General features: G+C 40.2%; 1 protein-coding gene across 4 annotated transcripts; it reads right to left on the reverse strand.

Moving 5' to 3' along the window:
• Positions 1–4460: 4460 nt before the first annotated feature.
• On the reverse strand, positions 4461–23902 carry LOC147301460 (kynurenine--oxoglutarate transaminase 3-like). 4 transcript variants are annotated; one of them, XM_086284618.1, is made up of 15 exons: positions 23688–23737; positions 22680–22750; positions 22506–22596; positions 22163–22224; positions 21850–21994; positions 21577–21726; positions 21391–21477; positions 21016–21138; positions 20798–20918; positions 20471–20547; positions 20296–20385; positions 20036–20222; positions 15369–15442; positions 15183–15269; positions 4461–15077 (listed from the first exon to the last, which is right to left on the reverse strand). In XM_086284618.1, the coding sequence occupies exons 3-15, from the start codon at positions 22593–22595 to the stop codon at positions 15021–15023; spliced, it is 1350 nt and encodes a 449-aa protein (XP_086140744.1). In that variant the 5' UTR covers position 22596; positions 22680–22750; positions 23688–23737; the 3' UTR covers positions 4461–15020. The 4 variants fall into 4 exon arrangements, with proteins under 4 accessions (XP_086140744.1, XP_086140741.1, XP_086140742.1 ...); XM_086284615.1 differs by lacking the exons at positions 22680–22750; positions 23688–23737 and adding an exon at positions 23746–23902; XM_086284616.1 differs by lacking the exon at positions 22680–22750 and having other exon boundaries at positions 23735–23889.
• Between the last annotated feature and the right edge of the window lie 292 nt (positions 23903–24194).

Consider the following 24194-nt stretch of genomic DNA (forward strand, 5'->3'; position numbering starts at 1 on the left):
AACAATGTATGTACAGCACTTGTTTTATTATTTAAACAATTAAGCTGTGACATTTCTTGCTGTATCACTAACATGATTGCATGCTTATATCTTTTCGTGGAATTGTTTCATGAAAGTCATGATTACTACACCTTTGAGAAGTTAAAATATCTGAATGGTAATTCTAATAATTAGTTTCCCCTTTTTGTTTAACTGTACGTTTATAGCTATGGACAGGGACAGTAGAGAGTAGACAGGGCAGGAGGGAGAAAGCAGGGGGGAGTGATCTGGTACGGACTCAAACCCTGTAGCATTTCAGTATATGGGTAGCCTGTTCAAAAACGTGTGCTATAATGGCATCTCCAGATTACCTGCATAAGGAAGCTCAAGCCCAATACATGTGCAGAAGATTACCGTTACACATTATGAGTCACCAAACATACTCAAGAGTGCATCATACACAGCAAGGGTACTAAAGTAACAACTGGTGAAACTTAAATACATAAAATAGAGGTGTCAGTATAAATGAAACCACTGAAAACATACATACCTACATACATATCATATGTGGAGTTAGAGTCAGGCTGATATTTATTTATTTATTTTTTTAAGATAAAAAGCAGAAAATAGCAGGCTAAGAATTGCTAGATAATATTAATAATCCAGGTTAGGCTAGGGGGTGTTTTTCTTTCTGTCTTTTTTCCAGGAAAGGAACAGATTCAGACAAGCTTACACGTGGATGGAGTGGAGCAGAAGATCCCCAGGGGGAAATGGCAGGACTTCCACGTCGCTACCCAGAAGAAGAGAGTCATAAGAATACTTGTTTTTGTTGTGGTATAAAACTGTATTGCCCGCTTACAGGGGTATCCTTTTTGTGAAGCAGCCTGCTGGTTCACATCCAGGTCCAGCGCACTGTAACTTGTAATTTCAACTGCTAAAGAATGAAAAATGGAATTAAAAGCAGTTGTAAATGAAAGGAAAAAAGTGAACCTGTTGGGGTTGCAATGACCAGGAAGTATTTGTTGTCAAGTTGATGTAGTTCCATGTCATAGCAGAAGGTGACACTACTAGAGCCAAAGATATGATGTAAGGGTAGACAAAAAAAATGTAGAAGAACTAGAATATGAGGGAATGGGATTGTTGTTGGTGTTAGCTAAGAGGATGTAATAAAGGCAGGAAGCAGAGATGAGAAAGGACTGGTTGTTGAGAAATAAGTAGAGAAAGAAAAGAGGGGTGAGTAAAAATGTTGAAAGCGGATTATAGAGTAGGATAAAGGTGGTGGCTGAGCAGGTGTTTTCCCCAAGTGCATTTGAGTGCAATTCGTTTTGGTGCTGAGGAGCATGGCAATAAATGTTGCATTCATGGGGATCCCGGAAATTTTTTTAAGCATTTTATATAAGTTTGCGTACACGGTCTCTGCATTAACAGCTTTAAAACGACACAGGACGTCACATTTTTATAAGTATTGTTAAGGTTCAAAATATTGGGGATGGAGACAAGAGAAAAACCACAATAACAACACTGGTCCGGTCGGGTTGAGTCAAACGATGATTTAATGATCACACACGTGGGAGATGGACACTGATGCAGACAGCCTCAAAATCTCAAAATGGTGGAGCATTGCTCAAACTTTTATAGCCTCTGGTGCCTCCACCTTATCATACAAAGCCTAAACATTCACATGCTTTCTCTCACACAGCGCCTAAGCTACGACCTTGGCTCCCTGTTTATCTGCTCCTGCTGAAATGGGGCAGAAAACTCCAGCACACTCTGTTCTCTTCTACTCAGACAAATTAGATTTCTTATAACTCAGCAGTATAATGCATCATAAAACAATATCATTCATTCACAACAAGTCAGCAGTTTAATGTAATGCAAATCAGTTTAACTAATGCAATAGTTATCAGCTTCTTCTAATTCAGGAGAATAATGCAAACTAAAACTACATAATAATTCACAATCTTTAATTAGGGGTATAACATGGCATAAAATAATATTATAATCTAACAATTCCCCCTGATGAGGTCATTAGAATAATGACCTCACAAACACCCTGTAGCCCAGTGTGGCCAGGTTCATCTCTTCTCACTCCTGAGGTCCTTTGTCCCCCTGACGGGCAAACCATATGTAAGATGACCTCTGTGTTTGCGCAAGTCAGGTGCAAGACAAACTATTACTACAAGGATAGCAGGTCCAGATGACACTCCCCTGTTCTCCCACAGCTTTATTTGGTGTTCCCTTATACCATTCAGACGTAGACTAGAACCTCTGTCCGAAGAGCTCTTAACCTTTATTTTATTGCTGCAGCTACCAGTGTCGTCCAGTTGCGTGATCCTCTGTTCTTCTTACTTCAACCTCAGGGGTTAGACAACCCTTCAGTCGTGACACAGATCAGGGGATTATTCTGCCCCTATTTCAAACAACGATCTGTGTATCCTCGGGTCCTGTGTCTCCCGTGTATCCTCCAGAAAAGAACAGGAAGGCGTCCCCCTTTTGCCCAAGAGCCCCTCGAACCTCGTTGGTCTGGTGTTTTCGGATTTCCGTCAACCCCTTCATGGTTATTGCTGTATTTATGGGATTCATCCTTTTGAAGTGACTAGCTGGAGCCCAAACGCCATGACCCTTGGACCCAGTTGGTGTCTCGGCAGTCACTGTATCTGTCTCTGCTGCGAAGGACCCTCGTATCTCTGTGGCCTCGTCTGGTGTCTGTTCCTTTCTCTGTAAGAGACAGAAAACCAAAACACCTCTCTTCCTAACCCTAATAATCTAATGTTGTTAACTACTGACCTTCTAGTGATTCAAAATTGGTCTAAAACATTCAGAATGTCCCAGGGACTTATTCTAATCATATCTTATGTGTGTGTAAACGTGTTTGCATTTAGCCCTCTGCACTCAAGGCGTTTCCTACACTTTATCAGTCCGGACAGTCACGCCGAACGAAGCTTCTGACCTTCAAAAGGCCGAGTGCCAACTCGTTATAAGCACATTTGCAAGGTGTGTCTGAAAATTATTGAAACCCCTCTTTTTAACAAAAGACAAAGAAATTAACAAATCTTCTAAACGCTATTCAGTTCATTTCAATGAGTAATGATTAAACATGAAAGTGATAGTTTATGCTTTTTCACTGATTCTCTAAAAGGTCCGTCTTCTCGGACCGCTATTAGCTTAAGCTTTACCATTCCTAAATTATTAAAGACACAAATGAAGTTATAAATTGTTCAAATAATCCTTGTTTGATGTTAAAGCTCAACCTTCCCCCCCTTTTTTGACACATTCCAATGTGTCAAATCAACGGAGCTAGAACATTCAAAAAAAAAGTTAGGCAGCTACAAAGGTTCCCAGACTCTTAAGGTGATCCGCGTGTAACGTTCTGACTCAGGTATTTAATATTTTAATAAATGTCGTTTAATTAACTGCCACTATTTAAACTAACCTTAAAGACATAATTGAAGAAAAGATCACAAAGAATAACATGATATCAATGTTATGTAAGCGCGTGTGGCCTTCTATGCTCGAAGCCTGTCCCCTCAATAGATCAGTCAGACATTCGCGCTGACTGTAGCTTTTAACCCTTATTAACTTGAGCACAACTCTACAATGAGCAACAAGTTGCAATATGTATGAAAATGATCATGGTTACACCTGCAATGAAAAATTATATCATTATCCTAACACCTGTAAATAGAAGATTCATCAGAGGTTATAACAATCACAGGAACACAGATGTTAGTATAAGGTCAAAAGCTTCAATAAATGATCATCGATGCAATGCTTGTCGCATGATTCTCATACAATAATAATGCTGACATTAAAATAACAGTAAAACACCCCCTTTTGTCCCGTTTCACTTGACACCTAAACGTTTATAAATGCCTCTTTTATTCTTGATTTTATTTCCCCCTTTTCTCCCCTTACTGACCACAGCAGGGGGATCTTAGTTTTGAATCAGCCATGAATCCAGCTCACCTGATTCATCAGTGAGCTCCACCATCACTGGCGTCTGACAGGGTGGCGCTGCATACTCTTCCTTTAATGTCACTATTTTCAACCTGTTAATGAGAGTGTTTAAACCTGAAGTCGACTACGTCCACAACAAGTCAATACAGCTGTAAATGTGGCCAATTATCAATCTATTACCAATCAATAACAACAGATAACTTCTATTTTATGCATGCTTTTAATCAACCACTCACCCAGAGGATCTCCAATCCCAGGAAATGCCTTCTCCTCCTTTAATGAGTCTGTCCTCCTTCCATGCCCTGGTAACTGGTCCATCCAGAGCCATATGATCTCAAATATACATACGACAAGCCAAACCACACCTTGGTCACACCAACCCCTTTCCACCCCCAAGATGTCCAATGCCATCCTAGTATGGACTGTCAAATGTGGCTTTAACGCTGACTGTTCTGACAATCCATTTTATAACGTTCCTGGTCAGATTTGCCAATCTCTGCACCAGGGTTTTAAACGTTTCGCCATTTTCATTAGGTTTTATTTTTTATTTAGTTTCGACTCCAGATTTTCAATTTTTTGCCAGTTGTAATTAGTTTTTACCAATTCTTTGCTAGTTTAGTCTAGTTTTTATTTTCTGAAAATCCTTAGTTTCAATTTAGTTTTATTTGTGTTTTGCAAAAGTTAAGTGTAACAAACTCTCAGTTCCATCATATCAATCATGCTCTTCTGCTTATCCTTGGGTGTTGAGACTAATAGCTATTAATTCTTGCCGCACCGAGTGTTCCTAATTTTGGTTGAAGTCAATTGATAACCTTTTCCATGCGATTGTTTCACACCTTTATTTAGATGTCCCAGTCCTGTTATCTCGGGATACATCACGCTGCCTTATCTGGGGTTAGCTATTTTCTTGGAATGCGAGTTAAGTGGGTGAGCTCTTCAAAGAGGGGGAGTGTGCTCCCCCTGATGAGGTCTTCTAGGTAAGCTAGGTTAACCTTCTTGTGTGAGCTTTTCAAGTGCACTTTTAAGGTTTGTGGGATTTTTTTTTTTTTTTTTTTATAAATGTCCCTCAAGACCCCCTGATGGCCCAGTAATTCATTTTTTGCGCACTGTAGTACACATTTAGTTTTTTGCTTGTAGCTCTCATACTCTACTTGCCACTCCTCTAAGTCCTGATGTTTCTTAGAGAGGACAACAGTACCTTTAAAATTATGTCACATGTGTGGGGGTGTGGCCTTGCCAATTGTTTTTCCCACCTTTTCAAAATGGCTGGCGTGCCCACAAGCACATTTTATGGAAGAGAGAAAGGTAAGCTTGATATTTACAATTAAAATGTTTTGTTAAACTCAGATTCTTATTTTATTCAAAAAATAAACATCTAGTAAATAATTTCAGGGGTCTTTAAGAATTAGGCTCATTTACTTTCACAGGGAACATGACTAATTTATTCATGTGTGCTCTACACATTGGGACTTTATATTTATATTTATTTCACTTTTTCCTAATACCCAACTTTTGACCAAGGCGGAGAGAATTCTTAACACAATTATTAAGGGAGATTCAAACATAGATTTTTCAAAATATGAGAGGGTCAGGACCCACTAGAAGCCACACAAAGATTATCGAGATACAGTGGCAGATGTAATAGAGAAAGACACAGGGCCACCTGAAATCTGTCATCCTATCTGGTGCAAAACCAACATGTAGTAGAATCTGGAATTTTGATTTTGAGTTAAAACTAAAATATGGGTAAAATGCAGAAATCTTTTCCAGTAAAGTAAAAAATAAGAGTCGCAATTATAGTTGAATCCATAACACCTAATTGTTTCTACGAGATCACGTCGTTGCTGAGAGTTATCAGTGATCTCAATGTGTGAAAAGAACTCACAGTATCTGGGGTTTAAGCTCCTCTTAGCTGAGAAACCTGGGACAAACATGTGAACAAGACCTGAATAATACCAGTAATGAAGACTTCTCTCCAAAGATCAATAAAAGGAAGCCCCAATCTGATGAGAGTCTAGCAAAATATGGTTCACTCCACTTGCCTGAAATGGTTAGCAGTCCAAGGCATTTCAGTTGTAGAATGATTGGGTACAACAATGAAACAGATGTGAGATGAGGGAAGTGCCAAATGTTCCTTTGTGTCTCCAAATAAAATCAGTACTTCCTCAGATATCCTAAATAAATTGACTTTTGTGAAATAGAAAGTTCAGTGCCATCACTTATTCCTAAACCAATAGTTTACAGCTAGTGAAGTGTCAGTGACTTCTGGGTTGGTCCCTGATCTTCATCTTATGAGATTGTTATTTTAATAACACTTGATTCATTTAAAAGAAAAAAGAAAAAAAAGAAAAAAGAAAAAACGAAAATATTTTCTCCCTGTTTTTTCTTATTCTCTGGGTCTCAGGAGGACATTACGTCCCTCTCCACTACAAGACTCTTGTTATGTCTACAAAACAGTCATATTAAAATCATCCTCAATTCTATTCTGGCGCTGTCTCCCGACTTTTCCTGACCTGATTCTGCGCGTGGACGGAGCAGCAACACAGACGACTCGACTAACGTACTACCTTAATTTCACTACAGCAGGGCACGCACACATCAATGCAACCAAACACATTTTGCTATAAATCCAGTTAATTTTAGTTAGTTTTGTGAACATTCAGTACAGTTTTAGTTAGTATTCCTTTTTGTTTTGATTTTATTACCGTTAACGCAAATTCTTTCCACTTCTACTTTTCGTTATTTCATTTGTTGTCTTTAATAATAATAATCTCCTCTGCACCCTTGAATAAACACCATTAACATGATCAACCTTTTGCTGCTTGTTTTTTCACCATCTTATTGAATCAAATACTTCATGCTTATGTGGTTTACGACATTATATTTATCTAAATCTCCACTTTGTGTCTAAATGTTTGAAGAATTTTTGAGGGTCAAATTTTGAGAATTTGACCATAGTGAAAGTTATGGCGTTATCACCCCCTTTGGGGATTACCTTTTTCCAGTTTTGATGATATTCCTCCCCGTTCTTTATTTTTTTGCAAGTACCCCTCTTCGGTGGCGAGAAACTGTTGGTGTGATCAAGCGGGTGCTGTAAAAACAAAAGCTCAGGACAGAACAGTCACCAGTCATGTACTTCATTCAAAATTAACAAATATCAAGCTTCATATTGATCCTCTGAGTGTAATGGTACATTTTAATTTGCACTTCTCAAAACTAAAAACAATATTTTCTTTATTTTACTCTTGTTCTTGTGCAGCACCACCCCTCAGCACATGCCCCTGTTATTTTATCTTACTTTTAAAATGTTGACTACTTCAAGAAAGCGCCCAAAAGACGGGGACCAGTGTTTATCATTACATATCTCCATTTTGAGTGTGGCTGTCTATCATTCCCCTCTTATTCATAGACCTCGGTGGAGGGTTTTTTGTTTGTTTTTTCTTTATTTCTCTAAAATTAATTCACTCTCTACATTGACCCACTATGGTTAATAATAACATGCTCAGTCATGAGTGGGATCAAACCTTTTCTTCACTTTAGCATTTAATATTCCCAACAATATAATGTGATACCTTAATTAAAACACAGCTACTAAAACACAATTTCCTTAATGCAAACATCAGTAGCTCAAAATTAGCAACCAAAGGGTTCAGTCTGCAGTTCACACTGCTGTGAAGCTACAGCTCTTTAGTCTCTGTCATTCTTCTGTTCTTGCAGACAAAACAAAGCAAAACAAAACATCCACCCTTCTTTTACAGGCTGGGTGAATTGTCTGTGGATATTTAATAATCCTAAAGTCGGCACCGTTTTTGTCTCAGTACCAAGTCAGTTAAAACTTTTAGTCGTCAGTCCGTCACAGTCCAGTCACATGCATACATTCACACACATTCATACCAGATATTGCTGATAATGGAGTCTCACGCGCAGCCTATTCGAGGCTCCATCACCAGCAAGATGACGTCATCATTTTAAAGGAAACAGCTCCTTGTTTGTTTTTCCTTCTTTGGACTGGATTGACTCGCTGCAATCCTTTTAGGCTTCAGGATCAGTGTCCCATATAAGTGAATTTTCTCCCAAGCTCATTATAATCATGGAGAAAAATACTTCGCGACTGTTTTCAGTAAGAATATTTTATAACACTTTAAAATTCACTCTCTCAGGCCTGGATTAAGGAGCCGATTTGTTAAATCAGGAGCTCACAAAATACCAAAATATCACCACCGGTGGATCACACCTCTCAGATGTTCTTATCTCAGTGCACTGTAACGAAGGCAAACACAGACGTAACCAATTAAACACTCATATAATAACAGATACTGGGGCCCATTACAAACATGCCCAAGCATAAAACCATCCTTTTCTCTCTCAGAGAAAGAAAACAATCCAAACCTCACTGATAGAATCAACCTAGTATCAAACAAAACCCAAAGATCAACCAAAACTCCTTTTTGCACCAACAAAACATGTTGGATTTACTTGACTCAATAGTGGACACTAGTTACACACCAACTCTTTACTTTGGCAAAAACGTAAACAACTAAGTTGAATCAACACAACCTTTTCATAATCTCTTCGAAATAAAACTCACACCATTCATTCATCATTTTCGCTCTGTACCACTGCTCCTTGTTAGACTGTGTGAAGCACAGTAAACAATTCAGTGGAGGCTTTGAGCCATAAACAGACATCACGCACAGACATTGTTTTCATTATCAAAGTGCTTCAGACCATGTCCTCTAAATCTACACAAATGCCCTCTGCGTGGCATGAAATACATTTAAGCAATAAATAATCAATCAGTTCTTGCTGTTGTAACCAACTCCGTATTTGGATGTTTGTGTGCAGCATTTGTTAGTAAAGCATTCTTCATTGCATCAGCGTGTGTGTGTGTGGATCACTTCTCAGTTCATTGAATCAACATTTTAATTTGTGTGTGTGTGTGTGTGTCATTTCTCCCTCAATCAACGAGTGCATATGTTCATATGTATGTTTCTTTTCACTCTGAGTCGGTGCATGTAGATGTGTGTGTTTGTGTGGGTGTTTGTGTTCATCACTTTCCTGTTGTAGTGTTCTGGGTAAACCACGGCCTGAAGCGTGCCCTGGGTCCTGCCCTCCTCCTTTTCAGTCTGTTTGCATCCATTGGTGCTGCTGCTCAGAGTTCTGTCCATACTGGTTCTGGCCCCAATTGAGGCAGTCCTTTTCTCCAGTGTCCAGCATCTTCTCCTTATTTCGCTCCTCCTTAACTTGACCCTTTTGCTTCGGTCTTCCTTCAGGGTTTTGATACGCAGCTCAATTGTCTGGATGTCCGTTTGTTGCTTGCAGAAGTGCGACTGCTGTCCGTTTGTTTGCAGGTGGAACGGCTGACATCCAGAAGGTGTATAGGAGAGTCTGCAGCTTCCACCTCCCCAGTGGAAGACCTCAATCTTTGTTCTGTTAGTTTAACACAGGCCTCAAGGCTCTCTGGGATCCCTGCTTGCACTTTCAAGCCCACGGCTCAGGTCGTAGTCGTGGTCCCATTCCAGGGGAATGGAGTCCATGGTTGTTTGGGTGTCTCGGCCCGAGCGTTCAGTCCGGAGCTGGGCAGCCCAGGACGCTGAACGATCGGAGGACGGCAGAGGCGACAGGAAGCCATCCCCCTAACGTTTGCTCCATAGCAGACCGGACAAATCACACTGCTCATCTAGCTCCAGGATGCTCCGGCCTGATTTCAAGTCCGGTGTCTTGGACTCCAAGCCTGATGGGTTCGATTTTCAGCTAGCTCCTCCTGGGCCATGCTCAGTTTCTGCTCTGATGCCTCGAGGTCTTATTGAGGGCAGAAACCTCAGAGTCTTTTCCGTAGAAATCAGATTAAAGTCCATTGATGTTTTCCTTGCTTTGCTCCACGGCCTTTTGCGGCTCTGCTGTTCGGCTCTTCTCAGAGGTCAGCTCCTGGCCGAGCCCCGACACCTGTGCCTTCAGCTTATTTTCTCCTGGTGTTTTGTCCATTCTGAGGTGCCTCCTGACCTCAGTTACTCCTCCTGTCTCTGGCACGCCCTTTTTGCTGCCCGATGGTCATTGTTGGTCCGTCACTGTCCTGCACAGTTTTAATGCAGAGTGGTTAAGGTCAGCATGGTTTTGCTCGGCCTCACTTTTCATCTGGGCTTAATGGGCGTCTCGTCACAGCTCTGTCAGCTGAAGCTGTCTTTTTCCATATGGCAAGAGTGTGAAGAGTGTGTGAGAGGGGTGTGTCCGATCAGGCACAATGCTGGTGGCTTTGCGAGTGCCTCGTTTTCCAAATCCAGATGTTTATTTGTCACGTACACAGCAACAGAGAGAACAGTCTGTTGTTGGGATGGCTGAGGTCTTTCACGATCTTCCTGGTCTTGGTCCAGCACTGCCTGCTGTAGATTGAGTGCAGGTCAGGGTGCTCGGAGCGGATGGTGCGCTCAGCTGATTGCACAACCCTCTGTAGAGCTTGTCTGTCCGGCATGGTGCTGTTCCCGAACCAGACAGTGATATAGCTGCTCAGGATGCTCTCAATAATTCCTTTATATAAGGTGGTCAGAATCGGTGGTGGGAGCCGGGCCTTTCTCAGTCTTCTCAGAAAGAAAAGACGCTGACGGAAATCTCCCCGTGTAGTGAAACGGGCCTTGGATTTAACTCTCTCCGTCTCTGCTGCCTGAGATCGTTTTCCTGCAGCACTGTTGACAGTTTCAAGTTGTTGTGGGTCCAGCTGCTTTAGCATTTGGTCAGAGTCACATCGAAGATGGTAAAGGAGAGAGCAACGATGGTAGAGGGGAGAGCAGGAGTCCAGGGTCAGCCTCGGCTTTTCCGGGCCGACAAAGCAGCCTGTAATCAAGCATAAAGAGAAAAAACAAAACAAAACAAAAACAAAAACAAACGAACAGGAAAATCATGTTGTATTGGCTGTGTTACTCAGAGAGGGGAAAAACAACGGGACCAGGCCCTGTGTCAGCCTTCTCTCCCCCTTTTTTTGTTTTTTCTCACCATATAATCCTCTCATAACCCACCAAGCTGACAGGACAACACAGGTACATGTTAAAATTCTTAAGATCATGTTTAAAGCACAAAAATGGAATTTTCTTTCATTCAGTAATCACTTGTATTAATCAATCAGAAGAAAACATGTCACAATTTGACTTTTATTAACCACTAAATTTGTCGTGTTATCACTGGTTGTGATTTTTTTTTTTTTTGAAGTTAAGTTGTTGTCCTGCAACCCAGAGGGTTTATTTGTTAGTAGTGGATAAACTTTATTGTGTAACGGCGGGTGTATGTTAAGCTTCACTGCTTTAAAGTTGCTGGAAAATCTTCACATGTTCATGGGTGTAAGCTGTTTCTTCATTGCGTGTATGTGCGTTTGTACATGGGCTAATTTAACGTTTTTTCTCAAACGAGGCATTTCTCTAGCACGTGCCTCTCTCTCACATTTCTCTGCTTGTGTGTGTTTTTATTTCACCTTTTTGTTGTGATGCTCCAGGCGCCTTCCCAACCTCCACAAGTCTGTTGGCCGCAATTTTATGTGTTAAAACTTCTCTTAATTTCTCCTTTAATTCTCTGCTAGCTGCTGTCTTTTCCACAGCTGCTGATTCTTGCTGAGTTTGGTTTCCATTACTATAATTTTGCTTCGGCCGCCGTGCTTGTGGGGGCAGTTGGTCCAGCCCCATAGCCACCTGTATCAACACACTGAGAGATTTATTTAATATCATTTTCATCACTGTTAAATAGACTAGCAGGCAAGACGCCCACCTTTGCACTGCAGACTACATGCCAGTCTCCCAACACACTCCTCTCTGAGTTTCAGCTTTAAAACCCAACCTCATTCACACCCTAGTCATTCAAAACCTTATTTGTAGTATCATAATCAGCAAAATCAGCGTTTTAATTACAGGCATGTATCATTGTTTGCAAATCAAAATTATAAAACTCAAAAACACGCTAAACAGCAACAAAAGTCCTCTGTGCGTGTCACCGCTCATTTGCATGTTCACACACCGTCTAAAAATAGCTCGCAGCGCTGCAGCTGCACGTCACACAGAGTCTCACACCAAGCTCAGGCAAAACTCTATTATTTTATATTACAAAAGACGTCTTGTATTTACAATCACTGACAGGCCTGACAGATTCAGCACCTAACAAATTTCGACAAATTTAAAATAACGGGTCTCACCGAAGAAAGTCCAACTTTTTTGTAGTCAATCAAACAGTATCTGTTACTTCTGGGAACAGTTTCTGACCTAACTTCTAAAGAGCGCCTATACAATTTCGACAAATTTAAAATAACGGGTCTCACCGAAGAAAGTCTCACTTTTTTGTAATCAATCAAACAGTATCTGTTACTTCTGGGAACAGTTTCTGACCTAACTTCTAAATCCCTAACTCAATTTAACTTTGTCCAAACAAACACATGACACCGTTTTAAACGATGAGGAGACTCGGTAACTCCTAGCTTATTTCAGGATGCCCTGTACCCCACAGATAAGCCAAACTGAACTAACCCTGTTCGCCGACAGGTCAAGACCGCGCGTCCACGGCCAGGAGGGGGCGTAACCCCCGGGCTATGTGCTTCTTAGCAGACTTCTGGGCTGCCGTCCTATAATAATTTTCACCTAACCGATTTTGAGAAATTTTACCATAACGGGTCTCACCGAAGAAAGATAACTTTTTTACGACCAATTAAACAGTCTCTGTTACTTCTGGGAACAGTTTCTGACCTAATTTGTAAAACTATTAACCAGTCTCTGTTACTTCTGGGAACAGTTTCTGTCCTAATTTCCCTACTAAACTACCTGAGCCTTCAGCTCAATATCCAGGGACTCAAACCCAACATTCTCTGTTACTTCTGGGAACAGTTTCATATTTCTTCAACTTCATTAAATACTCTTAAGCAACTTTAACTGCATAACACACGGTGATTCTCATCAAAATCAAAACAGACACTCTACCAGTAATTTCAGTGAGTAGACTTTAATTTAGTCATATCCAATTTGGCACATTTTGGAAATAATTCAACAGGTAGTGCCTTACCTTTAGATAAGCCGGCTTTTGTCCACTCAAATCAGACCACTGGCTCGTGCCTGTCCGTTCGACAACCTCGGACCGTCCAAACTTTTAAATTCCACCCCAATACCACAGGACGAGCCCCCAAAATGTTAAGGTTCAAAATATTGGGGATGGAGACAAGAGAAAAACCACAATAACAACACTGGTCCGGTCGGGTTGAGTCAAACGATGATTTAATGATCACACACGTGGGAGATGGACACTGATGCAGACAGCCTCAAAATCTCAAAATGGTGGAGCATTGCTCAAACTTTTATAGCCTCTGGTGCCTCCACCTTATCATACAAAGCCTAAACATTCACATGCTTTCTCTCACACAGCGCCTAAGCTACGACCTTGGCTCCCTGTTTATCTGCTCCTGCTGAAATGGGGCAGAAAACTCCAGCACACTCTGTTCTCTTCTACTCAGACAAATTAGATTTCTTATAACTCAGCAGTATAATGCATCATAAAACAATATCATTCATTCACAACAAGTCAGCAGTTTAATGTAATGCAAATCAGTTTAACTAATGCAATAGTTATCAGCTTCTTCTAATTCAGGAGAATAATGCAAACTAAAACTACATAATAATTCACAATCTTTAATTAGGGGTATAACATGGCATAAAATAATATTATAATCTAACAGTATTCAAGCTGACACTGAACTTTTGTCAATTGAGGGCTGAAGTTGTAGCTTAGCAGCCACGTAACACAGCTACACGGCTAGCAACACGATTACAGTCACGTGGCATGAATAGCAGTTTGACATGCAATCTCATTTCTGTCCGTTTTTACAAAATTAAAATCTCAGTCCATTACGCTGAAATGAGAAAATGATTGCAAAAAAAATCTTATAAGACTTCACTAAAAGCTTCACTAAGAGGGAGTCCTAATTGGACTTCTTTTTTCTTTCTGGCTCCTAGATAGTTATGAACTCACCTGAATGGTTGTGATGCCAAAGGCAAGTGGTATCACAATGCTGTATGAGACCTTTTGTTTTTGGCCAGGATTATTTAGAGATTCACTTGTTCCCATACATTACAAAAAGAATTTCTAATCCAACAGTTGAAAACAGTCCTCAAATGTTATCTTACATCCAAAACTAGGAGTAAAAGGTAAGAACGTATCCCTGTGTTGGTGTTGTTCCTGGATCATTAAAGCTGATGTTGGTACGGGTTCAAAAAATTTAACTGGTTTTCCCTCTGAGTGGTTTTACTGTACTTTAGTTAACTGAATTCTATGTATTCCATAAAGCTTTTAACTGTATTTTATTTATTTATTTTTTAGTAATGTCTTAATGTGTTCTTTTTCACAGTGAGCATGCCTGCACTGCAAAACAAACTGCACCAATGAGAACAAATCAAATGATTTAAGCAGAGAAACAGAAAACAAAATAACACCAAATTTTGTCAATACATTAATTCTCAAGCTTCTTTGGGATGCTCCCTTTAGGGATCGCCACAGTGCATCATCGGCCTTCAGCTCACTCCATCCCTAACATCCACTTCTAATAAATCAACCCCTCTGCACGTCCTCATTCACTATATTCATGTATCTCCTTCCTTTGATATCGTTCCCATTTCCTCCTGCCTGGGAGCTACATCTTCAGCATCCTTGTCAATACATTTAATAACTGTACTTTTTAAAAGGAGTCTTAAACCTTTATGGATGTTTGGTACCAGCAGATTGCTGTTAATCCAATGATTAGCACTAAAATTTTACAAAACATTTGATAACAATAAAGTTTTAACAAACCAGTCCCATAGTTTTAGTGGAAAGACTTTAGTGGAAAGGACACAGAAAAGGCACAGTTACAGCAGATTCTTTCTTCCTGTTCTGTTGTGTTTCACGATTTAACCCTCTACAAATAACAGCCAAAAACAGAATGACTGACTAAGGTTTTTTCATCTATTCAATATTTGGGTTTCCTTTCTCCTAACACACTGTACAGTTCAAATTATGTACTCTATATTCAACTCTTCTAATACATTTGGCTAATTTCCAGTTAGTGTAGAAGTCTTCCGAAGCACCTCCCGTTAAACCTTCGTCCAGCTCTTCAAGATGCTCCGCGCTGCGTCGAGAGTACTATCTTGCTGTTAAGAGAAACGGAGGAAAAATAAAAACTGCACCTCAGCCAAGATTCATCTTCACTGGATAATTTTAGAGGTACTGTGTTTATTGACACTTTGTGTGTTTACCTTAATGAAGCAAAGGCGAATATATTTCTCAAAGTCTTTCGTAGACTCTTCTCCAACAAATGCTGTAACTGGAATGGCTGCTAGTTTCTGTGTAAAATATATATTTCCATTTAAAAAAAACAACAAAAAAACCCAACATTTTAAAAACATGTTGCTTCCAATATAGTAGAATGAAGAAATATTTACCTTTTCTTTAATCATCCACTTCACAAACTTGTAGTCATAGGCTTCATCCTCATCCATATGTGAAAGGTCCTGATCTATAATGAACACAGAGAGGGGGGATATACATTTTAAGGGTAAGGAACAGTCTCACTGACCAGTCGTCAGGTCAGCAGATCCTTACTGGGTTATTTTTGAGGTGTTGCTGCTAGGGCTGAACGATTATGGAAAATAATCTAATTGCGATTTTTTGCCCCAATATTGCGATTGCGATGCGATATGCGATTATTTTTTAAGGTCTTTGTCTTCTGTATTATTAAACAAAGACAAGCAATGTGGCTTTACCACACTCAGTTTTTCGACATCTGTGAACTACTAGACAGTCATTCAATTAAAAAATAATATTAAATAAATAAAACTAATAAATAAAAAATACACACATCTTACTGATCTCTGCAGTCAGTAACATTACACATAAAGTGCAAACATAATAGCAATTGTATAAACACACACACAAACACGCCTTTAAAATTTAAAGGCGTGAAATTGGACGGTCTAGCCTTCTGATTAGCGTCACCGCTGTCTCGGTGGAGTTTAATAAACTCGGCCGTCTGCTTCTTGCTATCTAAAATATAACCAGACACTGGTGTAAATTCTCGACTGTCTCATACTTCTGTTTAATAAGTTTTCTGTTTGACGTTTAGTCAGCTGTGTGAAAACCAAGGAGGAACCCACCCGGGGGATTAATAAAGTTTTATTTTATCTAATCTAATAACTTTAATCTCAGCCAAACCGATTTACTCACGAACAAACAAAACACTGAAAAAAGCCCAACAATAACATTTTTAGGTTGTCTAAGTGACTTATATATTACGTTTAACCCGAGCAGCGAAACTCCGCGGTGATCTGAAAATGATGTGCCGGGAGTTGTGCCGTTCTCGGCTGCATCAGTAATCCTCGAGCTCCCGGCTAGCTGTCGAGCTGGTGGGTAGCAGACGCCTCTGAAAACGTCGAAGCACTTTTGCAAATATGGGATATCTTGATAAACCGAGCAGATATTTGATGTTTACACTAGAGCAGGGCGATATGGCCAAAAATATTTATCACGATATATATTTGAAAATTTGCGATAACGATATAACCGACGATATAATTGATGCGAGACAAAATACAACTCCACAACATTACTAGCGCAAAAAGACAACCTTCCATTTATTTTCACTTAAACAAGAAGCTGGTTTTTATGTACATTAAAGCTTTATAAAAATGTAACAGTGCAAATGCAAATTCCTTGCTGAAAGTTTAACCAAAAGGCATTTCCAGTAGAAATGGGCTGACATATCCTGAGCATAACCATGTATAATATCCACTGAAGTTAAAAAGAGGTGCTTTGCAACATTAAACTGCAGTGTGCAGTACGTATTTTTCGGACCATAAGGTGCACAGGATTATAAGGCACATTAAGCGAAACAAAGCAGTCCGATAAATCAAACTTTATTAAACTCATTCTTCTTGCTTCCTCCACTTCTGTACCATTGATTCATTAATGTTGAATTCTCTGGCAGCTGCTCTATTCCCATGTTGCTGCAGTATATTAATGACTAACCTCGTATTGTGGATGGATTGTCTCAGTTGTTCTCCTGACTGAAGTTTGGTCCGTTTACAGCATCCTGCCATGCGATTGCATTTGTCTCTAACCATGAAGAACCTTCACGTTAACTTTTATAAGTGGAAAAGTGTTAGTGTTGGTCCTCCAGCTTCACTGTTTATGTTATGCTAACATAGCTGTGTCGCTAGCGATCACGTAGCACATCATTATATACCAGCTAGCCCAACTTCAGTAACCCTACAAACGTCACTGCTGTTTAGTTTCCTGTCTTCATTTATGTTGGAAGTGATAGCAGAGCTGTACGTTTGATTTTTTTTCAGAAATCTCTCAGTCAGAACATGCAATATCATGCTTAGGTAACTAGCGAAACTAGCGAGCTAACTTCCGCTAGCTTCCTGCTAACTTCTAACTCCGTTAAATGTAATAACTTTTGTTTTCATGGATGCCTGGAAGTTAAACTTTATAGTTACACCTGGTAAAGCAGCAATGCTGATCGTTTTATTAAAGATGAAAGAATTTAGACAGTTTTTAACTCTAAGTGATGCTGCAGTGTTGTTTGACCTGAAGAATACGGAGTTTAGGACCCAGATTACTCCCAGATTTAAGAGCATCTTAGTCCGACAAATATGACAATAACAACGGCCGCTTGCATGTTCTGCAAAAAAATGTGCTTTGTTGTGTATCTGACGGACAAACACCAAACCAGTTCCACATCACGGAAGTTGCACCATTTTTACAAACCAATTCTGGTTCATCTGTTTCACTCAACAATCGGCCATGTGCGTATGAAAACAAAGGCACTGCGCATGCGCGTTTTACTCCCATTCTATCGCGATATTTCATTTTCCTATCGTTGCCTAACATTATACCGGTATTACCGTGAACGGTATAATATGGCCCAGCCCTAGTTTACACAACTACTTTCTCGCCTGAAAATATGTTAAAAGTTTATTTTGTGACCCAGAAAGATTAGTATGAGTAATTTTAAAACTTAGTAGCGGCCGCCATTGCTGGAAACTGGAGTTTGGCTGGGCCGCGCTATGAATTCTGGGATATGGTAGTAATTTGGACAGCCTTCGGCGCGTCGCTGTGACGTAATCGGTCTACAAATGCGGCCTCAGGAGGATGCAGCCCATGAATTTGGACATGTCCAGAGTATAATCGCAGCCTTTGCGGTTAGAAAATTGCACTTGATCATGTCGCGATATTATCGCAAATGCGATATATCGTTCAGCCCTAGTTGCTGCAGCTTGGGGGTTTTTCCAGCCTATTTCTTATGAAAATTACATTTAATGAATAATATATTTATACTCAAATCTCACTTAACTGATTGCAGGTGATCAAGTACACACAAAACATGTTGTAATACTCTCCAACCACTGTACCTGTCTGGCCTTACCAACTATGCCTACCGGCTAATTCATGGGATGGCGTTTGGGCTGGTTTTGTCACACAGGCATGGGAATCTGTTCGATCTAGTATTCATAAGTTATCCACATGACGGTCTACATATGCAGGGTTCATACGCATTTTACAGGGTCAAATTCAAGCACTTTTTAAGCACTTTCAATGTCCATTTTCAAGCTTTTCCAGCACATTACCAAAAAAAGAATGCATGTTTAACTTAGCATCACCTCAGTAAGGCCATGTAAAAATTAAAACAAAAAATGTTATTTAAAAATGTCCTTTGTTCCCGTTTGTTGAAACATAGAAAAATGCACCACCAGGGAAATTTGGTAGCACAAAAAAAGTGGCTATTCTTTGTGCCCATATGGATCAGTCCCTCTTATTACATTATTTCCTTAAGCCTTAAGTTGGTTAATTAAGTATCGGACTAATGTTTAAACCTTTTACTTGAGTGAACTCACATTACTGTTACTACTAAGTAATGTTAGCTAAATTCACAGCATATTCCATAAATCACCATGCCATAACTAACTGCCATAACAGCGCTGACGTACTGCATCACACTCAGTGCATTTCAATCATTTCTCCAGCAAGTTTGATAGCTAGCAAAATAATAGTAATAGTTTTGAAAATTTGCATGTGTTATGTACACATTCTCAAAAATTATTTACTAGGACTAACCTATCATGTGACTCGAGAGCGCAAACTCCGCCATTGTCGTTTCCATCAAACACTCATTTAAACAGCAATCTCCAGGCACGTTAGCGCACTCATCCCCGACTATCCGGGGGGAGGGGCGGGGTCACACATTGAAACAGACTGACATGGAGAGGTGCTAGGCAGCCCAGGCGGAGAAATTTTACTTTTAGACTTTGTGACTTATTTTATTTCTCTAACTGATAAGAAAACTATTCGGTCAGTTTTTTTGTGGTAAATGAAATACAGTTTCAAGTACTTTTAAGCACCACATCTGAAATTCAAGCACTTTTCAAACCTTGAAAAGACAACATTAAAATTCAAGCATTTTTAAGGGTTTCAAGCACCCGTCGATCCCTGCATATGCATACTTTATCAAACTTGCAGTAATAGATTTTCTGGTCACTTGGGGACACCAAAAAACAAACGGTGTACATGACATTCGTTGTGTGAAGTTTCGTTTGAGTCACTCACTGAGCTCACTGCATATTAAAAACTCCTTTGGGGGAAGATATTTTTTAGGGTTAATGATGTAACTGTCTTTGTTACATCAATAGCAACCGTTGGTTGAGATTACTTTCTTTTTTGAGTTAAAGGAAATGGTAAATGGACTGGTTCTTATAAGGCACTTTTCTGCTCTGCCTGGATACCCAAAGTGCTTTATACAACTAGCCTCATTTACCCATCCACACCTATTCATACAGACACTTTTTCCTATAGAGGTTCTTTATATCTAAAATTCACATGTTTGGCATACAGACTGGCGCAGCCAGGAATTGAAGCACCATCCTTCCAGTTAGCAGAAGAACTGCTCTACCTCCTGAGCTACAGCCACCCCAAAGCACACAGTATAAATATGAAAACAGAAAATTGTTAACTAGACCCAGCTGAAGTTAGAACACAATACCAAACTGTAAGAAACACAAGTCACATATAACTAAGTGTTTTGCGATGTCAGTTTAAAATTGCAGTAACTCACTAAGAGCTGTGACATCCACGAGCATGAAGTAGCCTCCCTCTGGGATTACGGGAGTCATGCCAGCCTCCTCCACAATGGCAGCCAGGCGGTCCCTCTTTCCTTCAAGTTCATCTGCCAGTGAAGTGAAATAACACTCAGGCTGATCCATCAGCTCATAGTTTAGGAGTAAACCTTGTGCCACTGCCTCCTGACAAGAAAAACAACTTTAGAACTGAAGTACAATCAAGAGCCAGCATAACTGGGATGTTTGGTGGACTCGCCTGCAGAGGTGTGGGACAGGTGTACAGGGAATTCTGCATGACTGTCTGAAGATGCTTCATCAACTGCTCAGGTCCAATAGACCAACCAAGCTAGAAGATACAAATGTCACAACAAGGTCAGATTAGTGATTAAATAAGTCATCGTTAAATAATAACATGGCTTAACACGACTTACCTTCCATCCAGTCACACTAAACGTCTTTCCTGCACTGCCAATAGTAACAGTTCTATCCCACATTCCAGGCAGAGTTGCTGCAGAGAGAAAACAATGTTGAAATGTCAAATACAAAGTAAAAAGTAATTATGTGCTTCAACAATTTGGTTCACAGTCATAAAGGTAGAATTAATAATTTAAAAACACATAGGAGCAGGCGCCAGTTTGTGAAAAAACGTCATTTTGATGCACAATCTTGATTACGTTCTTCGAGCTGGACATGGCCGTCGCTCCTAACTACATTTCATGTTTGTAGCTGGAGAAATGCCTGTTGACCAATACACATACCAATTTTGACATGCTGGTGTCCCCTGTAGACGAGCCACTCATAAACCTCATCACTGAAGCACAGAGTGTCATGTTTAATGCAGAGGTCTGCGATCATCTGCAACTCGTCTTTGGTGAAAACCTGCAGGAAGAAGACAGGAATGAACTGGTCAGAGCAACGGTCATCGTCTCAGTGGCTTTTTCAAACACAGTGACAGATAACTTAGCTGTGTGCTTACCTTTCCAATGGGATTGTTGGGAGTGTTGATGATGATGGCCTTTGTCTTAGAGTTGAATTTACCTGCGAGCTCATCTGGGTCCAGAAACCAGTCAGCGCTTGTGATCGTCTTCTTTCCAGACTTCTGAAATGTTGATTTGTGTTAAAGGTACTGACATCTGCTAACATCCTCAGGCCGGAGCAGCAGGTAGACAGTGCTCCATGCACTGAATTCAGATGAACTCTTTACAGCACAGCACATCTTTCTAACAGTGAATTTTCTCTTTTCTCATGTTAATAGTTTAATTATATGTTGTACAGAATAGGTTATATTCTTTTTTGCAGGTTGTTTTAAGTTGTATTTGGGGATGCAAACTAAACACATGGCCATACTTACAAGTCTTAGCGGTATCAACACAGGCTTGCCCCCGGCCATACGAACCATAGGTACATAACAATCAAAGAAAGGTTCAATAATGATGACCTGGAAGAAGGGAAATTACACAGTGAATGCGCTGGGAGAACATTTATGGATGTAAATATGAACGTTTGTGAATATGAAGCACGGGAGCGAAGTCCTCACCTCATCCCCTTCTTCCACTAGAGCTTGGATGGCGCTAAATAAGGAACCATAACCACCAACCGTGACCAGAATTTCTTTTAAGGGATCAATCTGACGTCCATAGGCCTTCCCATACACCTGAGAGAGGGCCTTCACCAATGATGGATGCCCCTTTTCAATAAACACAGAGCATAAGTGAAAGAACAGAAAAACCATAATAATGCAGTATTCATTAAGATGGTATGGGAGTTTTAACACACGAAACTCTGCAGATTGTGATCCACAAAGACATACAAAGCCTCTGGTGTACTGGTTCATCCTGTCAACTGATGCGGCCTTCGCTAGCGCTTCCTTGACATAAGAAGGTGGAGGAATGTCTGGAAAGCCCTGGCCCAGGTTAACAACAGATGGGTCGGCTGCCAGTGCCGTGAAAGCCACCCTAAAGTAACACAGGAATAAAGCTTCACTAGAAACAACAGAAATTAGTACATATTTCTGACCAACGGGCAAACAAAGGGCATATTTTCATATTTGAAAGTGGTACAAAAGTGGTCTGTTAACAGAACTCCTGCCGTCTCTTACAAAGACATACAAATGCTTTACTCACCAGACGTTCTTGTCCAGTCCTTCAATTCTTTTGGCATGTGTGTGCCGTGACATCATTACGTGCTGCAACAAAATACAAAACAGTATGACAGGTTCCACTACTTAATCATTTCCAGTCACCCAACATAGAAGAAATTGGGGTGGTGGTAAAATAATCGTTAACTAGCTCGATCTTGAGAAAACATCAACGTTTCAGGACTTTGCTCGGTGGCTGTGTAGCTTCTCCAGTTATACATCTACAAACATCGCTAACAAATCAGTTCAATCAGTGCATCCTGCCGATTAACAACCACATATCACATACCCTCTGTGGCTCAGTTCAAATCTTTTTAAAGTGCTGTTACCTGTGAAGTAGTAAATGTCTTTCTGCAGGTTACGTGAGCTGATCGACATGTAAACCTGGAGCAGTTCAGGACCTGTCGTGCAATGCTCATGCTGCACAAAAAGAAAGGCAATTAAAAGAAAGTGAGATAGTTTACTTCTGCTTTCCCAGTATAACCTGTAGCTTTGTGCAATACCTTTGCTGCTGTGACTATGACTTTGTGCTGAGTTAGATGCCTCCACATGGATGAACTGTGGTTTTATCGTTCTAGTAAAGGACAAAGTCCTGCTTTTTTCTTCTTTTATTTTTTAAACAAGACATCAGTTATCACCGACACCCCAAACTGAAGAATGTAGTCTGGCAAATTAACTGTTAAACGCTGTTTTTGCTTTGTGCCTTTTGGTGAATTTACTTTCATCAGATCACTTTAAAAAGAAAAAAATAACCTCAGGATTTCAATGCAAAGAAGTGCAGCCAAAAATGTGGCAAGACAGATTTAATTATAAGATTAATTATCTGTAACTGGATCGGGCAATCTTCAAATGTGGTAACAACTATTAATGCACTCAATGTAATACTTTTTAAATTTGTAACAGGAGAATTATTCTTTAACAAATCATTTCAATACATTCATAACAAAATTAATAAAAGGACAATTTTAAAAACACTTGCTCTTTTGCATTTGTTTCATACACATTAAGTTTAGCAAGACATCTGCGTGGTTATCTCGGATCTTTACATTCTTCTTAAAGTTCATTTTCAAACTTTCAACTTAGGGCTTTGATATTTTCTGCACTATGGTCAATACATTGCAATAAAAAAACTAACTGCCTACAGTTGCAACAGTAGGTGGCGCAGATGTTCTTCACTTCAGCCCACTGTCCCATCACGGGTACTGCTGGGCAATACCGGGGAGATATTATCCGGTAGGGAGACGCTGAAAACCCATGAACCGGTTTCACCTGCTGATTTTCCCTCAGTCGGTTTATGCAGCTCTGCTGGCTGACATAAACGTGGATGTTCTCAGTGAAACATCTGAGTCATGTGCTATCGTGGGCTGCAGATGAATACACAGCACCAGCTAGCTGAAGCTAACGGTAGCAAAAATGCTGATTTAGGGATTAGCTGCTCCGTTAGCTTCGCCTTGCTATATAACCCTCTGCTGACAACCAATGCTATCAGCCCTTCTTCACACATCACATACCATGCAGTCGTAGACGTTAAGGCACTGGCTCTGCGATCAGAACTTACTTAACACTTACAAACAGGTCCAGCGGTCAGGAGGAGGAGGAGACGTCACTGCTGCTGCGTTTAAAGCTACTTGGTGATATGAGTAAATGGCTCGACTCATGAGGAAAAGCAATACACACTTTATTTAATTTTTAGAAATCCAACGAAAGTCACTTAACAGCATGAGGACCGTTAAAACTCCTAAGTTCACGTTTCGTCTTCAATTATTTGTTTACGTAACGGACGTGAAGGCAGCACTTTACTACCACACAGGCCTGTGAGGTGACGTTTTTGTCACGTGTGGGGTAACAAATAATGATTTCACCTAAGTAGTCTTTGCGGTCACTTTTTTTACTCTGTCCATTAGTTCATTATTAAATGAGTCGGCATCTATAAGCCAGTTGATGCTGTTAATGTCACGTTTAACAAAACAGCCACCACATCCAATTAAACAGTCCTGGGTGGATTGTTTATGAGTCTG

This window comes from Aulonocara sp. 'chitande type north' Nkhata Bay, linkage group LG23, assembly GCF_057382095.1.
Source record: "Aulonocara sp. 'chitande type north' Nkhata Bay isolate Kocher_YH1m ecotype deep benthic linkage group LG23, A_spYH_male_GT1.1, whole genome shotgun sequence".
NCBI classification, from domain to species: Eukaryota; Metazoa; Chordata; class Actinopteri; order Cichliformes; family Cichlidae; genus Aulonocara; species Aulonocara sp. 'chitande type north' Nkhata Bay.

Coding starts and splice junctions, on each gene's coding strand:
- LOC147301460 (XM_086284615.1), bottom strand. CDS start 23,834: ATGAGTCGAGCCATTTACTCATATCACCAAGTAGCTTTAAACGCAGCA. Junction 21,478..21,576: donor TAGTGGAAGAAGGGGATGAG/GTGAGGACTTCG, acceptor CCCTTCTTCCAG/GTCATCATTATTGAACCTTT. Junction 20,386..20,470: donor TTAGTGTGACTGGATGGAAG/GTAAGTCGTGTT, acceptor TGTATCTTCTAG/CTTGGTTGGTCTATTGGACC.